The sequence below is a fragment of the Gasterosteus aculeatus genome, chromosome 10 (genome assembly GCF_964276395.1).
Source record: "Gasterosteus aculeatus chromosome 10, fGasAcu3.hap1.1, whole genome shotgun sequence".
Classification (NCBI taxonomy): domain Eukaryota; kingdom Metazoa; phylum Chordata; class Actinopteri; order Perciformes; family Gasterosteidae; genus Gasterosteus; species Gasterosteus aculeatus.
The window spans coordinates 14,952,274-14,974,560 of NC_135697.1; the positions used below are offsets into that span (position 1 = coordinate 14,952,274).

Here is a 22,287-nt window from a genome sequence, read left to right on the forward strand (position 1 = left end):
TTCAGTTATTTTTAAAAATCTATTTTTCCTATTTTTTTCAATATAAAAATGTCTTTTGTTTTTCTTTCATGACATTTTTTGGCATAATATATATTTTTACTCTTTTTTCCCAAACATTTTTTGACCTTTAAAAAAAATACATTTTAAAATTTACTTTTTTTGTCAAAAAATGTTGTTTTTATCTTTAGACTTTTTATTAGAAAACAATAGTTTTTATCAAAAAAGATTTCGACCTAATGTTTTTTCAGTTTTCTTCCATGCCATTTTTTGACCTCACATGTTTTGACTTTTTTTTCATTTGAGATGAATGTGTCGGCCCAACTCAATTTAATCATATTGCATGGATGTTCTTAGTTTATTCATCCAATGACAATGATATTTCTTGTGAGAAACCCACATATTCATATTCTGCAGCACCAAAAACACAATCAAAAGTCAGCTGAAACTACTAACATTAATGCTCATTTACTGACTGGCAGGGAACATGTGATTTGTACGCTATAGTTAAACTCCATTATAAACATTTAAGTAAATTACAGGTAATTTGACCAATTGGCTGTACATTTGTTATGTGAACATCAGGTTCGCAGTCCTGTAACAAGCATCTGAAAATTGGCTGGTGGTTTCGTGTATGCTACACAGAAAATAAGCTCTCTCTGGTGCCTCCACGTTGTCTCACCGGGCTGCTAATGGCTCCTCTCATGTCTGCTGAAAGGTGTCTGGAAAATATGAAAACACATCTGCATCCCGCTCCGTTCGCAAACAAACAACGCTGTAAAGGCAGAATTGTAGGCTCTGGAAAGTAGATGCTATGTTCGTGAGAGCTGCTAATGGCAGAAGCTCCTCTCTCATTATCCGTCCTCTCATCTGCTTTTCTCTCAACTCTCAGAAGGGTCCACATCTCCTCGGTGACGTTGGAGCATTTGAAGGGCTCATACAAGGTGGAGCCCGGAGACGGACCCAGCAGAGACTCCTACCTGAAGGACAATGGAGTGGTCACCTACCTGGTCATCAACCCTAAGGTCAGATCCCATCAGCCAAGTCAGAAACCCTCCGTTAAGAATGTCAACATCAACAAGTACCGTTATTTACTCCTTATAGTATGTATGTTTTGAGACATGACGCGGGGTTTGATTTATAGTAGAAATAATGCAAAAATAGGGGCGGGGTCTTTTTTCACTGCTCTGCAAACATTCCCACGCCATCTAGTCCTCCACCTCGAGTGTAGGGAAACCATGAGAGCGCAACGATGAAGGTACGTTATGCAATGAACAACGTCTCTGCAGGTTCAGTCCGACGCTGAGGGAAGATTATGTTTTTTAGGAGCTTGCTTTGCCCCGGGACCAACAGGTTTGGCCGAGGACATTTGATAGATCTGCCTCTTCTGTTAACTTTCTGCTCGGAACATCTCTGCATAGAACATGTGACTGGCATCCCGTCTGTGCTCAATGCCTTTTGGCTTGGCGAACGGAAAACAGCCCTTTGACAGTCCTCTGCCTCTCTAATCCCTTCATAACGTGGCTGAGATGCACCCACCCGCTGACAAGGCCTTCATGCTGTCGCCTTCGGCATCCTGGATTCACTATCTGCTGGCTTCCAAAGACCTCAGGGTTCCGAGTGGCATTTCCCCTTTAGAAGAATTAAGGCCTTTATGCTTTCTAGAGCAATCTTTTGAAGAAAAAAAACCCCGCCACCACTGACTGAAACCGCTGCTGCTTCTTTTTCTGCATCGATTCCTACAAATCTGGTCCTTTTTTCGTCTTTGCCATCCCTGGATTCCTCTCCGGAGAGCTTGAACAATGATCGGTAGCTTTCCGTTGAAGGCATCACATCACTATACAGATACAGGGAGCAGATTCCCAGCTAAAGGAACAGAATATTGTAAATGTCAGATGTTCATTAATCTGGAACATAGAAGGCGCTGCGATTGTCATCCATCAGCAAGTCCTTCTATTTGCGTCCAACAGACATCTTTTGACCCACGTCTCAGTGAGCAACGTGATGTTCACCGCTGTGTTGCCGTGACTCCAGCTGCTGGTGGTTTGGTTTTGAAGAAGACGTGATTCAACAAGCTTATGTATTTTTTAAAAACCTTTTTCTTTGTTGGGTCCCATTTAACAACACATTGCAACACTGTCTTTGTTTTGTATTTTTCTCTAACCGAGAAAGCTTTGAAATATCAAGTATAAAGGAAAAAGGGCTCTGGGCGCATTTAAGTGGCTCTGAATGGATTAAGGACGAAGGTGGTGTGTGGATCGCAGGCGCCGTCTCCCACGGCGCTCATCGTCATTGATTGTCGGTGTCGCAGCGGTTCAGAACCCCCGCGGTAAACGGGCACTACCGTCGTGGTGTTTTTTTCTCTTCTGGTAAGAGGCTCAGGGGCCATGTTCCGGGTCAGCCACACTACCTGGGTCTGGATTAATGGGGCAGGGAACATTGCCTGACTAATCCCTCCTGCGTTCCTCCGTTTTGGCGCTTTCTCTGCTCCGTGGCTTTTTGCCGCGCGGCGTTTCACTCGGCGGTAAAGTGGTCCGGTGTTTGTCAGAGAGAAGCACTCAGCCGACAGGCCCGAAATGAAAAGGCGAGCTGCAAATTGTTTTGTGTTGCTCAGAAATCCCGACAGCCGGGTCACAGATGTCAAGTACACCACTATTCGCAAAGTACTTGCTGGAGTTCTTTCTACTTTATCATCGACTGCTGTTGCAATACTACATTTTTTTTAATGAAATAAAAGGTTTGTGCATGCGGTGTTTGTAGTGAGTTTTGTTTTACCAGATCAATGAGCTCTAAATGTCAACTTACTTTGTTTTCCCGTCTCTCTGGATGTATCATGACCTTTGGTCCAAAAAGCACAGTGATTGAAGAAGAACAACATCGGCAATTGTGTGTTTTTAATGCTGCGGGGACTTTTTGGGAAAACAATACTTTTTGGGAGATTTGCAGTTAATTTGGAAAAGAATCTGACGTTGCTCCCCCTCAGTTCACCAACATTCATCCCAATGAGGGCGGTTTGCATGCCGCCGATTCACACGACACAATCAAGACAAAGCACGCTCGGGTTCAGTTGTGTTGTTGTTTTGTCACCACTAGAACAGGTTTACATGCTTTTATGTTAAAGAAGAACCTTGTTTTTCTCATGTTGTCTGTCATATTCACCTGTTTTCACCTGTATGTCTCTTTAACGCGGCTCCAAAACTGGATCAATCCCCAAAGATCCCAGATATTCACCAGGAGAAATAAGCACGCTTACAGCCTCAAAAAAACATTTCCGGTGTGTAAATCTGATATCTGACCCCCATTCATGACAAACGTAAGCATCCCTTCGCGTTGATTTCCTCATATAACTCCCTTTAAAGTGAGCCACTGTTTGATGTTCTTCTCACACATGAAGATTGGACTTCATATGTAATAAAAACGCTGCCTCGGGGGGGTTTAGTTCTTAAAGACTCTGCAGGCTCAGTTTGCTGACGTGTGAACCCAGGGACCACGGTCTCACTGTCCTCCTCCTCCTCCCAGACCGAGCGGCACAGCCCCCTGCTGGGCGCGCGCTCTCGTCCCTCCCTGGACGGCGGCAAGATGAGGGCGTCCGTCAGAATGACCCGCTACCTGGAGTCCTGGGGCGCGGCCAAACCCTTCGCCAACCTCCACCACCGAGAGAGCATGACCACGGACAACGGCAAGATCAACACGACTGTGAGTGGGATGCCGACGCACGCAGCAGCGGACACGCAGCAGCGGACACGCAGCAGCGGACGCCAGTCATTTGAACGGCCCTGTTTGTGTGTTTCAGGACGTGCCGATGGGGCAGTACCACTTCCAGAGACGAGAAAGGTGAGCTGGGACTCCCTCTGGCCTTGCGACCTTCCCTCACGTGCGGTTGAAAGGGTTGACTCGTGTCCGCGTGTCCTTCGATCACAGGTCCAAATCGCAGAGGAGGAGGTTTGAGGAGGAGCTCACAGAGCGAATGATTCGCACCATCGACGGCATCAACTCGCAGAAGTAAGTATATAGATATATATATATACACTGAACAGACTGGTAGACCCCTGGGAAGCATATCACGACAGAACAATGGGGGAAAAACACTAGAATACAATGATAAACACATAAAGAGTTTTACATGTGTATGACGCCAGTGCAAAATAAAAGTAAATGTAAATACAATTAAATGAAAATGTGTGTTTGTGAAATAATACTAACACGAGAAATTAAAATTGAGTTAAGACTCAATTGTGTGATATTGTCAATGACATGGAAAAGTAATGAAAAATTGTATTACACGTGAGAATTATGTGAACTTAATGGTGTGAAAAATTGTTGTTAACTGAAAACAAAACTGGAACCTGTTCATTTAGAGGCAGCACATTGGTTCAGTCCACAAAAACTGTGTGTTCGTGTTTTCTCTCTCCCGGGGCATCTGTACTGTGTCAATGGCTCTTATTATTACATCTGTGTGCAGCGCTATCGCCCCGTACAACACGGGGACGCACAAGGAGCGCAGCTGTAACTCATTGGCTGCACGAGAAAAAAAAGCAGAACATCATTAATCGATTCCTGAGAAAATGGTCCGAAAACATCTGTCATCAGGATATTTTAAAACTGGAATAAATGAAGACCTGTACAATTGCAACCTTGGAGGTTCGATCATTACAGGGCATGAAGAATAGATTCCAGCTTCCACATTACGGAGGCCCGTCCCTCTCTGCTGCCTAAATCTGCCTGTTTCCATTGTCTCTGCAGACAGTGGCTGAAGTCTGAGGACATCCAGAGGATCTCATTGTTCTTCCACAACAAAGCTCTGGAGAAAGAGGTATGCGAAGGCACACAGAGCACCTGCCAGCATTGTTCTATGGGGAAACAAATCAATCAATCGAATCAATTGGAATTGTGTAGTTGTCAGAGAAGCAGAAGTCATTAAGGAGAGCGAACGACCAGGACACACATTGTCTCCTTTATAATCTACACGACGCCTTTGTCCTCAGATCCCTTTGTTCCCGTAGTGCATTTATCATTCTTACTTTGTAAGTCTGGTATGTTTTTATATTGTGCTGCTATGTTTCTCATCCTTTACGACATCTAGCCGATTCATTTCTGTTTGCTTCTGCCTTCTCTCAACAGTACAGATCCACAACATTACCAGCCTTCAAGTATTACGTCACCTGCGCCTGCCTCATATTCAGCTGTATATTCATAGTGCAGGTTCTCGTCCTGCCCAAGTAAGTCTGCACCCCTTCTCTCTGGGGGGGGGGGATAAGCTGCATCATCAACAGCGCCTCGCCGAAAATGAAAGGAGGCAAGGGAGCAGGAGGCAGAATGTTAAAAAGCCGACGAAGACGAAAGGGCATCGTGTGTCGCAGCGATTACAGACGAGTTGAGTCCAAGTGTGTCGTCTCTTTAAGGGTGAGGAGAGGGAGAGAGGGAGAGAGTGTCGCGGTCATGCTAATTTACTCACTCTGGGTTCCAGAGGTGTGATTCCCCATCTGAGAGGCTATTGATTCAGCCCTCCAACTCTCGCTCTCCTTCACTTTCTGTCGCCGCATAGCGCCGCACATTTAGACGTGACATCATCTGTTTTATGGCGGGGATCCTTAAATCACAAGTGCCGTCTCCCTCCATAAAGAATGTGATACACGGGCGCAGCTGCAGCACAAAGCGCCCACAGGGCGCTGTACTGTGCACCATCCACGGCTCTGCAAGCTCAGCGTTAATGCATTGCAGGTCTCAGGCAGAATACATTAGAGCCGAACGCTGGAGGGTACTGCAGAGGTCCGAGAGCAGCCAACAGGGTGTCGACTAAAGTGTGTGTGTGTGTGTGTGTGTGTGTGTGTGTTGCAGAACTGCTGTGCTGGGGATCTCCTTTGGCCTGGCATTCCTCCTGCTGGCTTTGATCCTGCTCCTTTGCTTTGCTGGTCACATTCTGGTGGGTCTACATGGATTTATCGTGCGGCATGAATTTGAATGAATGAGTGTGCTTGTGCGCACTTTATATAGATGTCGTGTCCACTTGCATTACGAGCACAGTCATAAGGAGTTACAATGCAATTATAAGGCTTAATGAAACTGTTTCTAAATGTTTGCGTTCACAATGCCTTATACTTTTGCAGATAAGGCTACAATAATGTTATTAGCGTGGTACTTTTTGTAGAAATAGATTCCAGCACTCCACTGAAATTAAAGGTTATTTGTGCATTATTGGAGGAAAAAGGAATCAAAAGACAGGATCCACTGATTTTATAAAAGAGGAGTCTGCACAGAGGATTGTGGATACGGACTTTAGACGTGGGAGACTTACACTGGTGACCTAGTCCAGCAAGCGATTGTTTAAGAAAACCGGTTTGAGCCAACTGCCACTTGAAAATCTATTTGTGCTTTGACCAAAAAAAGGATCAAATATATGGCAACAGCATTACATCGCATGCACACATTTGAAATGTAAAGTTGTGACGTCTTCTTCTAAAACCGCTGCGTGACTCAGCGATGACGTGTTGTATGTGCAGCAGCGGCTTACTCGCCTTTTGTGTTTTGCTGGCCAGAAGTTTCCAACGTGGTTTAGCGGGAGCTGCATCCGTTCTCTGCGAGGTTCACGAGTGCCGATCGGCCTTCTGTTCCCCTTCCTCCAATAGTTCCATCTACACGCTGCTGTTGTTTGTTATCCAGCTCAAGTGGAGGGATGGCTTTTATTAAGCTGCTGCACCTGTCACCAGTGTTTTATGCACAATCAATAAATACTTTCTCCCTTAAGGGCCTGTTTTTCTCTCAAGAGGCTATTATCGCCCAGTAAAATGGTCATGTCTAATTAGTGGAAGGTTATCTAGAACATTGAGTCGGCCCGGACCATGTGTTGCATTTCTAATTTCTCCTGTGAATAATTTGCTGTTAATTATTTGCAATCAAAAAGGAGAATCAACACTAATATTATTTGAATAATTTATGGTTGCTGTGCTTCTGATTCGGTCACTTCATGCTTTAGAGTAATTAACTTTTTATCCACTTAGAGTCTCCACCGAGGCGATGCTGTGGATCGTTTATTGGGCACGGACGCGTCACAGATCACACATAAGTACCGCTTGTCCCTCTTTCTTCCTGCTCTAATCCTTCCACCTGTTTCTTTGCAACCTCAGCAGGGAAGGAAGGGGTCCTTCTGCTCCCCAACCTGGTTCCCCACCTCCTCCCGCATCATCGTCACCAATAACCCCTGGCTGCGATTGGTCCTCACCATGACGACCACCGCCCTCATTCTTGTGATGGCCGTCTTCAACATGGTGAGGAGCCGGTTACGGGTCCAGATGTTTTGGATGCTGAATATTGCTCCACTGCACGACGTAGAGCTATTTCAGTTCAGTAAACCAGCCTTTTTGGTTTCCTTTGTTAGTTCTTCGTGGAGGATCCCGGAGGCTCCGTTGAGGACATCCTGGCTACTACTCCCCCGGTGAACGTGACCAACGACAGCCTGCTGGGCTACCTGGAAGAAAACACCGGAGAAAATAAGTTTTACCTGCCGGCAAGTACCATAAAAGTCTACTGAACACAAGAACCGCCGTCTCTCCCTGTGAGAGTAATAACACAAACACGGTGCACAAAGACACGTGCTTATCACGCGTGCATGAGGGTGAGTCCCTTCTCTTCTCTCTGTCTCCCTCTCCTTTTCCCTCACTTTAAAACATCCTAAGCTCAGAACTAAAGGTGACGGTGCTTTGGACTTACTTTACTTTACTTGATTTTTTTGTTTATTCTTATTTATTTTTTCTCTTATTTTGGACTTTTTGCTTTCTTCGTCTTCGTCAAAGACAATTTTAAACTGTGTTTTTAAAGATGCTACATGTTACTATTCTTTTATTATATACCATTTCTTTCCCCCTCTCTTTGTCCCCAGTACTTCATCTACTGCTGTATACTGGGACTGGTGTCGTGCTCTGTGTTCCTGAGGATCAACTACGAGCTGAAGATGGTGGTTATGCTGGTTGCCGTGGTGATCTACAACATCATTATCCTCCAGACGCACGCCTCCCTGCTGGATGGATTTAGCAAAGCGCTGTACACCACCGACACACTTGATAGGTACCTGCGAGCTGTACACACACACGCACACACACACACACACACACACACGCAGAAACCCATCTAATCTTGATGAAATTCAAAAGCAGGGTAGGCAGCATATTTTTGGTATCATTAGAGACAAATTCAATAATAAAGAGTATTCAGCTATACGGGCCCACAAGAGGCACAGAGGTTGATCACAATCCCGATGGGGCTCCAGACAGAGAGGACGGCTATAGTGTGCAAATTCTACCCTATTTATGTTTAGTTTCTTTCCTAGAAAACAATATGCTGAAAGGTTAATATTGACTTTGCTTGCAGTAATACCATTTCTGCTATCATCAATTGAGTGAAGCGTATTAAAATGACAAATGGGGCCGGACTAAGGTGACCAGACATCCGGATTAAAGCCGGACAGTCCGGACGTTTGATGCCCCGTCCGGCGTCCGGCGCAGCATCAAGCATCAAGCATTCGTCCTCCTTTCTGGAGTTGCACTGGGACCAAAGAGCCATAGAACATTTGGCTGGAACGCAGTCCAACAAAACGACTGGTTAAAATCGTTGTCAAATAAATATCCGATAGGCTCAGGTTAGCTTCAACCCTATATCATTGGTTAATAATGTAATCAATGCTCCACATGCTGGTCACGTCATATCTACGCTGCTAAAAGTCACATGGCAGAAAACACGGCAGACGCCAGACGTCGTTCAACCCAGAACGGACAAAAGAACATGATTTTATTTCAAAAAGCAGTCGAGACTCCTTTCGTGGCTTCTGCCCTCTCTGTCGCTGTGACAGCAATTAAAAGACACGCAGGAACAGAGAAGCATAAAAGTAACAAACGCGCAGCACGTGTCTCTTCCCTCAAAACGTCCTTTGCCAGAAGGTACGTCGCCGTCGGCTGCCGAGCTGTGCGAGGTTTGCCGCTGTAAAGCGCCACCAGGTGCAGGCCGCTTCGTGACGCTGGAACCAGAGATACTTTGTGATTCGCCCGCAGCTGAGGGGGGACGATGTGTGGCCGGACTAAAGCCCAGGCTTTGTGTGTCCTCGGTAATCATTCGCAGCCTTCTTGGTGTAGCGGATGCGGTCCCCCCAGGCCGGACCCTGGTCTAGGGGGACGCTGAGGTTCAAATATTCCACATGACTGTTGGTCAAATTTCGGAGAGGAGGCTGAATAAATAGATGCTTCACATTTCACTGACGGCTGCAGTCTCACCGCTGAAAGATTTTTATGCAGAGAATGTTTTAAAGCAGCAGAATATGTTTCCTTTCGTTTTTCTTTTCTCTTTCTTACCTCGGCTTCACCAGCATGGACCATGTTCTTCTATAAGAACTGGGGCATATAAATAGAATGCAAAGACCAGGACTGCCTAATTAATCAATTTTGTGTCACAACAAGCATCAATTTACACTCACGGAAGACATGCTGGCTTTGCCTGATAAAAACAAAAGATGACGTTCAGTTAATTTAGAAGGAATTTATCTTTATATCCACATCAATAAAGAGACACGTGATGATTACAAAACAGTTCAAAGATCATTTTTTCTTAAAAGAGAAACTTGACTTTGAATTCAATTCTTATTATAGTAATCGATCATTTCATTCTCTCTCTCTCTCTTTGTGTAGACCAGGAGTTCTGAAGGATCTAAAGACGATGGGCTCCGTGTCTCTTTTCATCTTCTTCGTCACTCTTCTGGTATTGGCCAGGCAGGTCAGTTGTTTTCCTCAGACCTCAGTCCTTCTCTCCGCTGGTATCAGCAAAAGCTCTTCATTTTCTTCATAAATAAGTTTGTTAATAATCGTCCGTTTCCAGCATTCTGCGGTGCAGTGTGCTGTTTTTTTATGCCGTGCCCGCCTCGAGTCGGCAAGCCGCTTTAGAGGAAAAGCGGTTGGTGTCCTCGGTGTGCATCTGACGGCTCGCCGGGGCTCCTTCTCCCATTACCCCTCGCAATACTTCAAAGTCAGCTGCGGTCGGGAGATGCAGAAAACGCATTATGTAGATGTATTTTTGATGAACGATAGTTGTCAGTGTTGATCTCAAACACATTGCTTTTCCTGATGGTGCTTTTACTTCAAAAGTCCACCTGTCTTGCACCATCTAACCGGTGTGATGTCTCCCGACTCCAAACCAAACCAGGCCAGCGTTTCACTTCACCTACTTACCAATACAATCTAAATTAAAAAAAGGGCCTCTCTCTCTCTCCCTCTCATGCAAACTACAAGTGTGTCCATGTCATCTAATCCGCTGCTGTCACAGAATGTTATTACGCTAAATATTTCCGCGTGAGGAGAGAAATCTTCCACCAGAGGAATTTATATGGTCCTCACTGGTTGGTGCAGCCAGTCCCCCCCCGTGTCCACCCTCCTCGCCTCACACGAGAGCTAAACTCAGCTGACACAGATACGCTTTCCTATTTCGAGGGTACCATTGATCATCTCTGACCCCGAGACAGATGTTCTGGACAGAAAGAGCGTCCCCAGAGCTTCTGAAACCAGAACCGTGGCTCCCCTGTGAGTCCCGGCGGCTCCGTTCCTCGTCCCCGTTCTGGGTCACAGTCACCAGCGGAGTGGGGGGGTTTGGGTATAAAATGGTGCGGTAAAAACGCTTTAGCAATCATCCTCAAAATAACTCTGGAAACAGGTCAGACGGTGTCAGAGGTGCAGAAGTAAGTAAATTGGTTGCTGGGTATGAAACCATCTCAAAGGCTTTCGCCTGCGATTAACTAATTGCGCCTCGGAAAGAAATCTTCATCGTGGAAACCGTAATGAGCAGTTTAGTCAGAGGGAGGAGGAAAGCCGGTCGGGAGAACGGAGGCATCTGTAATTCATCCCCGCAGAACAGATGCGCGATGGAGCCGAGCTCATTTACAGGCTTGTTAGCTGCTTTTTTTTTTTTTCTCAACGGCCTACTTTCTCAGCCCCGGGAGGTACTGACGTGTTCGAACTGTGCACACACACACACACACAAACGCACAAGTCGGTTTCTGTATTTATATTTCAAGCCCGGGGCCATCAAAGCCGTAGCGCAAGATCCGGGCACACCGAGCCGTACGAGCCCACATCTGTTGGAGCTTTCTAAATTGGCACCACTTTGACCTCAAGGGAGAAGCATCCAGGCTGCTAACTGCATACATGGAATCCGTCTGACTGTCCAATAGTTCTATCCCGTCCCACCCAGACGGCCCGCAGCGTCGTAATGAAGGGTGTGTTCAGGATCCTGAAGATGCACACCGCTTGGACGCTCTGAGCCCGGTGGATAGAAAAGTCCCTCAGGCGTGAATAAACCAAACATTAGAATAAAGATGTGGCGGCTTTTATCTTAACTTTCATGCAAAACAGCCTCGTGAGTCATCGTCGGCTTTAGTGAGACGTTCCTTCTCTGTGAATACCGAGCGAGCTGGATTTTCTCCGTGTTATTGGATTTTGTGGGAAATTACTGGAGCTTAATGCAGCCAGTCTGAGAGAAGAGAAGCTCTCACGTTGCTTCTGTAGATGGAGGACGACTGAGTGGAAAACCAAATGACAGCTTCTCAGTTTCTGTGTGTCCTGGAGCTTCGGAGCAGAGTGCTGTGTGTGAATGACACGGGTGTCTCTTTACTCTGTGTCCTCCTGTAACAGAATGAATATTACTGTAGGTTGGACTTCCTGTGGAGGGACAAGTTCAAGAGGGAGTGCGAGGAGATCGAGACCATGGAGAACCTCAACCGGGTTCTGCTGGAGAACGTTCTACCGGCCCACGTGGCCGAACACTTCCTGGGACGCAACTGGAAGAATGAGGCGAGTCTCACTACACTCACGTTGAGCTGTTTGCACTCATTATTCACGTGTTATTCACAGCAACCAAATTGCCCGCTTCACACTTATCGTATCTCGCGATTTATGGCGGCCTTTTTTTTTTTTGCGGATGAATAAAACTGATGAGATGGTTTATGCCAAACGTGGGCATTATTCTGCATTCCTTCCTAAAACGTTAAAGTGAAATAGTAATAAAATGCTGTTCAACGGGAAATCAAGTCTCCACTTTTTTTTAATTCTTATTTCCTCAACTCCTAAATTTACTTTCCCAATATAATTTAATAAAACCTATTTTACTTTTAGTTTTCTTTGTTTTTACTCCTCGTGCTCTGCTGCTGTAATTGTGTCTCCTCCCACTTAAATTCCTATATTTCTCCTTAACTGGATCCCTTTCTGTCCATGTTTGGTTGGGTCCTCCCTCCCGTCCCTCCTGCGAGGGGCTGCTGTTTGCATTTCAGCTGCTTCCGGTGACCCCTGAGATGATTAGGGTTTTATTTTATTCAAAGAGTCAATTCACAGCTCGTAGATCTTCTTTCTGTGTGACTTTCATCAGCGCCCGATCAATACGACACACACGTCTAGCTGTTATCTCCCTCTCGCTCGTTACCAGGACCTTTATCATCAGTCGTACGAGTCGGTGTGTGTGATGTTCGCCTCCATCCCCGACTTCAAAGAGTTCTATACCGAGTCCGATGTCAATAAGGAGGGCCTGGAGTGCCTGCGTCTCCTCAACGAGATCATAGCCGACTTTGACGAGGTAAACCGTTGCTCTTACGCTGACGATCGCGCTCCTCGCGGGTGTTTCACGCCGGTGTCCCGCCTTCTTCTCGTGTCTCCAGCTGCTGTCCAAACCCAAGTTCAGCGGGGTGGAGAAGATAAAGACCATCGGGAGCACGTACATGGCTGCGACGGGACTCAATGTGACGCCGGGACCGGAGTGCGCGCAGGCACGCTTCTACACGCGCACACACACACACACACACATTTACTGCTGGCTCATCCCAGAAGTGACATCCGAAGCTGAGGAGAACTTGAAAGCGTGACCCCGAGTGAACGGCACGGGAGTCCCGTGCATGCAGGGAAAGCTGCACGGTGTTTGTGTGGAAAACAAACCGTCCGACTGTGAGCTTTAGACTCCCACCATCCGGGTTAAACTCCAGCACGTGTTTGATAAAAAAATCTCTCTTTGGCAGCTCGAGCGAACGTTCAATGAGCTTGTTTTTAATTTACTGCCACGCAGCAGGATGAAGCTTCAGCATCGGCGGTTTTATTGCCGTGTAAATAGATTTGTGTGGGTTAAAATGTGTTACACATCAACAGTCAAGAGTCAGTGATTCATCAGTTCATTCAGCTACAAGCGTCAAAGGAGATTGGAACCCAAAAAGTTCAGTGGCTTTCTGCTAAAAGTCCACCGCTCCTAGTTACTGTTTTATCTTCGGTATTTTTCACTTTTTGTAGCAACATAAGCTTTTCATTAAGGGGCTTAAATTCCCCGGTCCGCTGTTTATTATCCCGCTCATTACAAGAAACCACTTACTACAGAGGTCCACCATTTGACACTTATTGACAGTTATCTCTGTTCATTTGACAATGACACATCGTTTAGCACCTTTCACTGATTTCCTCCCCCCGTCTTTGCAATCCCCTCAGGAGCACGACAGGCAGTACATGCACATCGGCACCATGGTGGAGTTTGCCTTCGCGCTCGTGGGGAAGCTCGACGTCATCAACAAACACTCCTTCAACGAATTCAGGCTCAGAATCGGTGAGAACATATCTTTGTCTTTAACGGTGTTACTTTTTTGTGCATTTGTCCATTTGGAATTTTCTTTTTGTTGATAGGTATAAACCACGGGCCGGTGATAGCCGGAGTGATCGGGGCCCAGAAACCTCAGTATGACATCTGGGGAAACAGTGTGAACGTGGCCAGTAGGATGGAGACCACTGGGCTCCTGGGAAAAATACAGGTGGGGAGTCTCGCAGAGCACACGGCTGCGTGTCATCACGGAGTCCCGTCAACTCCATCATCCAGTCCTCTCTCTCTCTCTCTCTCTCTCTCTCCCTCTCACAGGTGACGGAGGAGACGAGTCGCATCCTGTCGACGCTGGGCTACATGTGTTCCTGCCGCGGCATCATCAACGTGAAGGGCAAAGGAGAGCTGAAGACCTACTTTGTTCACACGGAGATGACCCGATCTCTGTCACAGGGGACCGTGATGCCTTGAAGGGGTCCTTGAAGGGGGCCATGGAGGGGGCCTTGAAGGGGTCCTTGAAGGGGGCCTTGAAGGGGGCCTTGAAGGGGCCCGCGTGCACCGCACAGACTCGAGAACGCAATCACACGCAAAGCGGCCGTAGAAGCGACCCGTCGCGCTCCTCAACAACAACAACAACAACAAAAAAAACTAAAAACCCATTACCAGCAGCACGACGAGAACACCGGTTTTGCCGTCAGCAGCCGCCGCCGCCGGCCGCTGGATGGTTTTCACCTCACAGGACTTTGCCTCTTCACTGTCTGAAGAAGTGCCTGACTGACGAGAGGGACGCCTCATCAGTGCAGCTAGTGGTGGTGCCGAGCTACTTGCCCATTCCAGTGTATTGCAGTGATTCTAAGCCTTACTGAGCCGTGTTGATATATATATTTATTAACATAAATATATGTATATAATGTAGGATATATATCTGCCTGGTTGGCACCGTGAAACGGTTTGTTCCATTTAGTTTCAGATGGATGTTACAATAGCTTCTCGTCATAGAGCAGTTGATGTGTGGTGAGTAGTTTGCCAAAAACCTGTGAATTGTATTCATCGCTTCGGAGCTGCGTTTGTGTCCGGCTGAAGACACGTTGGACTCCAGATCCGAGAAGGAAGTAGACTTTTTTTCCTATTTCATTTTTTCATAATCCATCTGGAACCAAACAAAGAGAAATGCGTGCAGCTGTCCACTGCTGTCCTTTTGGTATTCATTAAACATTTGTATATAAATTGATGTCCTCTGTCTTTGTATGTTTGTTTGTGCTCGCTAGACAATCACCTGTGCTCACAATGCAAGTCCTTGTAAGGTCGTTGGTTTGAATGATGACAGATAATAATTTATTTGGCAACGTAATCTGTAGTATTCATCAAACATGCCAGAAGGCATTATGCCAAGAGCTGTTTATCTTAGTTTAGCACAAATACTGGAATTTGGAAGATAGCAAACCTGAAAACGGCATACTTCTTTTTGTTTATTCTTTGTTTTTGTACAGATTGAACGTACATTGTATAACATAAAATGAAATAAGGTGTTTAAGGTAATGGTAACTGATTTTCTTAAAAATAGAACTATGCCAACAGTTCCCTTGTTTCCTGTCTTTATCTAAATGAAGCTAATTTGCTGCCATCTACATCGTCTCCGACGTAGAAACATTTCCTCAAAATGTTAAACTACTCCTTAAATACGTGACCATTTGCAACCATCACACACACCAGTACACCCACTGGCAAACAAATACCAAATGTCACTTTTTCTCAAAACTTTTCGCATGATTACTATAGATTTTTTTTTCTTTTCTTGTGAAATATAAAGTTTGCTTTGCCGACTCATGGAGTAATGATCAAAGGCTCACAGGTTTGGGTGAAACCCACAGTGATGCAATGAGCTAAATTTATTGCGGGACTGTGCAAAAAAAACCTCTGAATCTGATGATTGAGGTGTGAAACCATTCTTTTATTAAGGCTTTCATGACCACGCGCCAATTCATGCAACATTTACATTTTACTCAGCCATTTTTCTCTTCTCTTCCTCCTTTTGAAACCAACACCTTCTGTATTAGCTCCCGATCCTCTTAAATAAACACTGCAGTTCTAACACCAAACAGATTCAAATACTGTACTCATTTCCAAGAATAAATTGTCTATTTCTGCCAGAGTACAAAGGCAGAAGAAAATGAGAGCTGTCTGTGCTCCTATTGTGGAGGAGGTTGGTTTCAGTCATGTGGGTTCAGAATTAATTGTGGAAGAGAACTTGCAAATCAAAGAGGTTGGTAATGCTCAAAGGAACTGCATTTATGAAGAAAGGACCGAATGCATGAGAGAAAATCAGGTGGAAATGCAATTTAGGGTGCGATGCTGTAGGCATGAGAATGATTGTGGGTCTGGTTGAAGCAATTTCTTGTCTAGTCTCTGAGAGTTAATCTTATTCCCTGCTTCGGTAGTGAAAGGTTTTCTCAAAAGAGAAATCCTGTCGGTTTTAGAAATCACATTATTCCTGTCACCTAGAACATTCGGTCTCTTAATACGAGCCGCTATTAGAGTGGAGGCAGAAATTGGAAAACGTAGACTGATCTTTGATACCGTGTGTAAAAGCAAAATGCAATAACTGGGAGCCATTTTGGGGGATTTGTAGTGTGCCTGCACCATCTGAACTTTAAGTTAGGCTCATAGTGATGGAGTGATTTCAGCCTCAAACTAGAAAGTCCAACATCGGCTACCTCGAAAAGGTCACATCTTCCTATTTACAGTTATTTTTTTGACGGATCACATTTCCCTTATGCTAACCTTTGTCCTTGCTTATTATCACGATACAAAAGACAGAATATCATGAATCAACGTAATTAAATGCTGGCTCGAGAGGACCCATTAAAAAAAAAAAATAATCTGTAAACTATAACACTGGTTTATTATTCTCTTAGCAAAATCAAACACCTCATGCTTTCAAGTCGGGGCCACTGATCCGAATCCTTCGTCCACATTTCAGAAGATCCCGTTTTTCCTGAAAAATTCAGCGTTTATGCAACCCACGCGTGCATACTGCCGGCCTGTTTGCCAGAGCTCAGGAACCGGGTGGCGGCCGTGTTCTGCAGAGGAGCGCACCGGTACGGCCCTGGACTTCTCCTGTGGTTGGGAGAGATGGGATAAATATTCAAAGCAGTTCAATTAAAACTGAGGATTAGCCTTGTGATCAATAAGCCATTGAAATTACAATTTTAAAAAGTCCCACATATTTTCCTGTTGAATATCACTTGGGTTTGAATTGCAAATTTGCTTTTAAAGTAAATGCCTTTAATATATTTAGTGCTGAAATGGGAGCCGGGTGAATGTGCAGTTAAAAATCAACAAATGTGCCTTTACAGTCGCCGTACTTATTCATTTTCCGCCCACAGAAAACTAAGTGGTGTTGGTTCACTGAACAGCTTCAGGTGATATATTCTATCAATTCACTGACCTTGCTTCTGTTCTGAAGCATGTCAGTGGCAAAATTCTCGGTACCGGCGTAATAAGACATCATTTCATGAAGCTATAATCAGTGCAGTTGAAGAGGACACACTTGTACTGAGGTGGGAAGATGGTTATTACTCCACCTAACTCTTCATTTTGCCTCTTATTTCCAATAGGATGCGATGTTGGCTGAAGCAAAAATGGCCCCAACAGATGAAGCTGTTATCCTCAATGGTCTATTAGACAGAACTGATGCACGTGTTGCTCAGTTTGACCCAGAGAGCCTCAGTGTGATCATTTTCCCCACATTTGTGAACAGTGGGCACCTCTGACTTCCAGCAGGTCGAACCAACCATCTGCAGAACCGACAGTGAGAAAGAGGACGAACAAAATAGCACATCGCCAACATCCGCTGAAGAGTTCAAACAATACATCATTTTTGTTTCACATTCAGAGAAAACGCCCTCATTTATTAGGATCTGTCACAAGTGCACGAGAGCCAGCCGCTCAACTCGCTGTAATTAAAAGCTCAGCAGTGCGTGTGTGTTACAGCTTCGTTCGCCACCGTCTCTGCTTTCCGTGAGCGAGAACCTGCCTGTGAGCTAGTTTCCTCGACATGAATAATGCAGATGAAATGAAACAAAGCTATGCATAAATGTCATGAAACTACATATGTGAGTGCCCACGCGGTGTAAGAAAACATGTCTTTAGGTTAGGGAGTTAGGGAAATGGAAGTACAGGTTAAAATAGTAACCTGATGATTTGTGGTTTAAAGGGCTTGACTTTTGGCGTTTTGGCCCGGGCCAGTTGTTGTTGCTCGTCGATGCCTTTATCTCCTCAAGACGAGGTGGTACATGACATGGCTGCAGAAAGGCTCAGGGAAGTCTTGATGTAGAGCTGTGTGTCGTCAGCATAACAGTGGGAGCACGTCCCATGTTTGCTGATGACACGACCGAGGGGGAGAATTTTTAATGATGAAGAGGATGGGGCCGAGGACCGACCCTTGCGGAACACCACAGGAGACAGGGAGCAGTTTGGACATCATGTTGTATTGAAGAAAAAGTGGGACCATTGGAATCAAATGAGAAGTAGAGTCATTTTCTAACATAGACTTCTGTCAAATCTGAATGTCTATGACTTTTTAAACCTAGACCCTCACGAAAACATTCCAAAAGCCATATTGCCAATTTTCTGTTTGCATTAATAAGCTTGAGGAAACACCAGGAGAAAGTGTTATGAGCTGAGTAAATGTCGGTTTGTGTGCCAAGTGTGTAGGTGGTCAGTGCTATAAGGCGATGTTCCCCTACGTCATTGCTGAACTGTAATTTATGAGTTTAAAACTTCACTTAAGATGTGATAGAAATACACATACTATAAATATACTCTCCAAGCCTCAGCCTGATATGTGACAGGTGCAAACAGACCCCAGCGAGCATCTATGTCGCTGAGTGATGATAACGCCTCCATTTCTGATCATCCTCTCTTGACATAACATCCAAGGCTCACTGTTTTAACATTACGTTATGTCTTACAGTTTCTATTTCTGGTATGTTCTCAATTTCAGACAACTGCAATGTTGCCGTTTTCTTTGTTCTTGCTGGACACCTAATCTTATTTAAATGGTAGGATCTAACCAGTGCATCACATATCCAATGGATACGAGATGTGATGCAGAACATCCATTCATCCAGCTCCATTTACAAAAAACAGAAGCCCATTAACAAAGAACCAGGCCTGGATCATGAACTCATACCTCTACAGGTGATCCGTCCTATTTATGCTTGAACACACAATGTGTTTTTTAATGTTTTCTTCTCTTTTATATGTTGATCACTCATTTTAAATAGGAAAAAAAGAAAATATATAAATAAGATAGCAATGCATAAATGTGCTCTGGCTGCTTTTACCATAGAAATACCTACTGTGTGAATAGGTGGAGAATGTATTATGTTTATTAAGTGTTAGAATACTTGACCGTATAGTCCTTAACGTTTTATAATATGCTATTACAAGAATTATTCAGTGGTATTTAGCAGCTTTTTAATGGACTATAAGTTTGATTTCACTTTAGACATGTTTGCCATAAAAAGTGTTACCATTACAGTGATAACATGAATACAATGTAAAACCAATTTGAATTTGTATTGTTTCAAGTCATAATAAACTTCAGCTATGATCAAGATTTATTTTGCAGCAATAACGCTGGATTGAAATAAAATCCATGACCAAGTTTGAATAACTGAAGAATCTATTTATTCATTTAATGGAAGATCCATGATTTCTCGACAAACCAAATAAGCATATATATAGAAACTTCTATATTTCCCACAAATTAAAATGGGTCAAGTCTAATATCTTGCTGAGGCTCCTCTAAGCACACCTGTCAGATTCATTTAACTCAAGTTTGACCTCATCAGCAAGCTATGAGAGTTTAAATGGGATGCTTAGAAACCAAAATAACAAGTAAATTGTGTCCATTACCTCCTCGTTTATGTCCAGTCCTCTTCCCTTGAAGTGTCTCCTATCGTCTCGGTGCAGTCTCATATCGTAACCTTCCGCCTGCTGGAACACTCGGTCGTACGTGGAGACCTCTGGGACCTGCAGAAAGAGGGTCAGAGGTTGATTGTGTCTCATTCAAAGCGTGCCCTCAACAGAAAGGAGGGGGGGCGTTTGTGCAACTTTGCGGAAAGAGCAGGAGGTGTTGGTGGAACCGAAAGCACCGAACACAAATACTTCTTCAGAATTCGTTTTCAAATGAAGTGCTGTGGATCACAGGCGGTACACAGACGGTCTCATGGTATTTTTGTAAAAACCTCTTAATGTAGATTGATGATTGTTCCTAGAACTGCTCCAAGCTATTGATTCCTAAATTATATTATATTGTTTTATATTATACTGTATTTCTTAATAAAGCACCAAGATTGTGCTTGGCTGAGTTCTAACGCAAGCAAAGAGAAGTTGTCAATGAGTCACAATATCAATATAGTTCTGTAGGTTCTAGTATGCCCTAAACACTTTTAAAAGTGGTTGCCGGGCAACCTCGCAACAAGGCATTAGCTATTGATTGAAACTGTAAATATGGTTGGCACTTTTCAGCATGAGCAACAAAGACACTACACCGATATACGTGGAAATAAAAACACTGCGAATGGCCGCCCTCATAATGTCGTTGAGTGGCCTACTTTCGTTTTTTGTCTTATATTTGATATGTATTATTATTATTTGAGCTGTTTTCCTGTCTGTTAATAACCCCTCAAGGATAACAATAACACACGTTTTGAACCTTCTAAGGAAATGACAGTACACCCAATTGTTTGAATATATACATGTTTAATGTGAGAGAAAGTAATATTTGTACTAATTTGAGATATTAACGTTTTATCAGTATCTCCCTGCCCGTCCATCCGTATATATGTGAATTAACAAGATTTTGTTTTGATCGCTGTTGAGCTAAAAGGGTTTTTTCCGAACATTTAAAAACTAATAAAGACAAAATTTTAAAAAAATGGCCAACGTTAGCTAAGCGCTAGCAGTGCGATTAGCCCGCGGGCCACTTTACCGTCTGTTTAGTGTTAAAATACGACATGTGTTTGGGGTCGTTCCGTCGCGGTGGGATGTAACTGAACGCGGACAAGGTGGAAAGCGGTTTGGTTTGAGCCTCGAGCGAAGCGTCCATCGTGTTCGGCCCGAAATCCTTCGCTAAAAGATAAATAAAAATCAGAAACCGGAATCCTCAGCCCGACGACGCTGTTGTCTGGTTGCTAGGAGACGGACTTTGACATGCTGCCTTCAAGTACTCTTTTCGTTGTCTGAAGTTCACGGTTTCAAAGTGTCATATTTATATTATATATTGTAACGTTTCGTGTCTTAAGGCACGCTACAATATGTTTACCTTATTGAAAAACACTTTCAGACACCATCACTTTATTATACATACAATTTATGGAGCTACCATTCCTTTCCACTTTGTAAGATGATTTCTGTATTTTAATATGTTTATAAAACCAATTGAAAAAACAGTTGCCTTACACTAAAGATATAACGTTATAGTACTTTATATAAAGACAATCTGGCATTAGGAGGTGTACGGCTATTTAAGCAGATGTATTTACAGGTATGGACATATGACTAAAGCTCTTCAACTGATCCAACCATTATAGCTTTATTATATATTTCCATGGGAGAATCGTTTGGAATCGTTGAGAGTCGACAATGGACTTCAATAAAGTTAAGGCACGTCCTCGTAGGGTTGCATCGCCGTCTTTGTCCTTCATGCTTATAACCTTTGCCCATTCAATGTCCTTCAAATGTTTCTCACAGAACCTGCTGTGTAAAGACCTTTAAACGCCATGCTTTTATACTGAGTCGGGTATTTTCGCAGCATGTAAAGTGCTTAACTCTGGCAGCAGAATACATTTTATTAGACTGGATGGAAAATATCTCTAGCAGTGTGGAATATGTGCTTCAGTTATGGCTGATCAAAAGTCAAATTGCTCGGGCTTTAGATAAACCATAAGTAGGCTAACCGCCCAGTGCCTCTGCAGTGTGGAAAGATACAGATGGTTCACCTCAGGTTAATTGTAGTAAAATTGAGAAAGTAGCTACAAAACAACTTCTGTCTGACCAGAAGTTTCAATCCATAATGTTGTGGGGATCCTTGAATTTTACAGTTTTACATTTTAGAAAATGTTCTTAATTTACTTTCTTCCTATGGGTGGTTGAAAGACACTTTTATAGCTTTTAAATATCAAGTTAAAGCCAACATATAGCTACCGGAGCATAGCATAAATAATTTAAAGTTTACCATCTTGAAAGTTAGTTTTATTGGGAGTTATGCGCAGAACCTTATCTTTGAGATTTTTTTCCATGTTGTCAAGTTAATCAGCTTCTGATTGTAGCTTCATATCTAACAGAAAGAGGTCATAGCACTGTCTCCTCATCAATTTCTCATGTGATTTCAATTATATTTTGCACTGTGTTTTGATAAAAATGAGATAATGAGAAAATACACAAGGGAAATAATTGTGTAATAGTTTTATTTCGTCAAACAAAAAAAAACGTTTTAATCCATCACTTCACAGCGTGCATGCGTGTGTGTGTGTGTGTGTGTGTGTTTAAGACAGCATTGTTCACAATGTCTCCCACCTGACCTGTTTTTATCCATGTAGGTTCCTACAATGTGATAGAGAGAGAAACAGACAGAGTGAGGGAGATGTGACACGATACCCACCAGCTGCCATTCATTTCAGAGGTCGT

The 22,287-nt window shown here is 44.0% G+C and overlaps 2 protein-coding genes across 5 annotated transcripts in view; one reads left to right on the forward strand and one right to left on the reverse strand.

Moving 5' to 3' along the window:
• The window catches only part of LOC120826532 (adenylate cyclase type 2), a 31,850-nt gene extending 17,032 nt beyond the window's left edge, over positions 1 to 14,818 (forward strand). Inside the window, exons 9-25 of one of the 4 annotated variants that reach the window (XR_013450878.1) lie at positions 890 to 1,022; positions 3,517 to 3,693; positions 3,791 to 3,831; positions 3,919 to 3,999; positions 4,741 to 4,810; positions 5,119 to 5,216; positions 5,836 to 5,920; positions 7,122 to 7,262; positions 7,373 to 7,501; positions 7,874 to 8,058; positions 9,669 to 9,753; positions 11,678 to 11,819; positions 12,448 to 12,594; positions 12,677 to 12,784; positions 13,488 to 13,602; positions 13,680 to 13,804; positions 13,909 to 14,818. Coding sequence is in view for 2 of the 4 variants with exons in the window: in XM_040188899.2 (XP_040044833.2) it covers positions 890 to 1,022; positions 3,517 to 3,693; positions 3,791 to 3,831; positions 3,919 to 3,999; positions 4,741 to 4,810; positions 5,119 to 5,216; positions 5,836 to 5,920; positions 7,122 to 7,262; positions 7,373 to 7,501; positions 7,874 to 8,058; positions 9,669 to 9,753; positions 11,661 to 11,819; positions 12,448 to 12,594; positions 12,677 to 12,784; positions 13,488 to 13,602; positions 13,680 to 13,804; positions 13,909 to 14,061 (2,032 nt within the window). In the remaining 2 variants the exon portion in view is untranslated. Of the gene's footprint in view, positions 1 to 889; positions 1,023 to 3,516; positions 3,694 to 3,790; positions 3,832 to 3,918; positions 4,000 to 4,740; positions 4,811 to 5,118; positions 5,217 to 5,835; positions 5,921 to 7,121; positions 7,263 to 7,372; positions 7,502 to 7,873; positions 8,059 to 9,668; positions 9,754 to 11,660; positions 11,820 to 12,447; positions 12,595 to 12,676; positions 12,785 to 13,487; positions 13,603 to 13,679; positions 13,805 to 13,908 lie in introns of all 4 variants that reach the window. The other 3 variants (XR_013450879.1, XM_040188899.2, XM_040188900.2) reach the window with 3 other exon arrangements.
• Positions 14,819 to 16,449: 1,631 nt separating this feature from the next.
• Positions 16,450 to 20,814, reverse strand: cfap90 (cilia and flagella associated protein 90). Its single transcript, XM_040188905.2, has 3 exons — positions 20,591 to 20,814; positions 19,513 to 19,629; positions 16,450 to 16,707 (listed from the first exon to the last, which is right to left on the reverse strand). The coding sequence occupies exons 1-3, from the start codon at positions 20,705 to 20,707 to the stop codon at positions 16,567 to 16,569; spliced, it is 375 nt and encodes a 124-aa protein (XP_040044839.2). The 5' UTR covers positions 20,708 to 20,814; the 3' UTR covers positions 16,450 to 16,566.
• Positions 20,815 to 22,287: the final 1,473 nt, after the last annotated feature.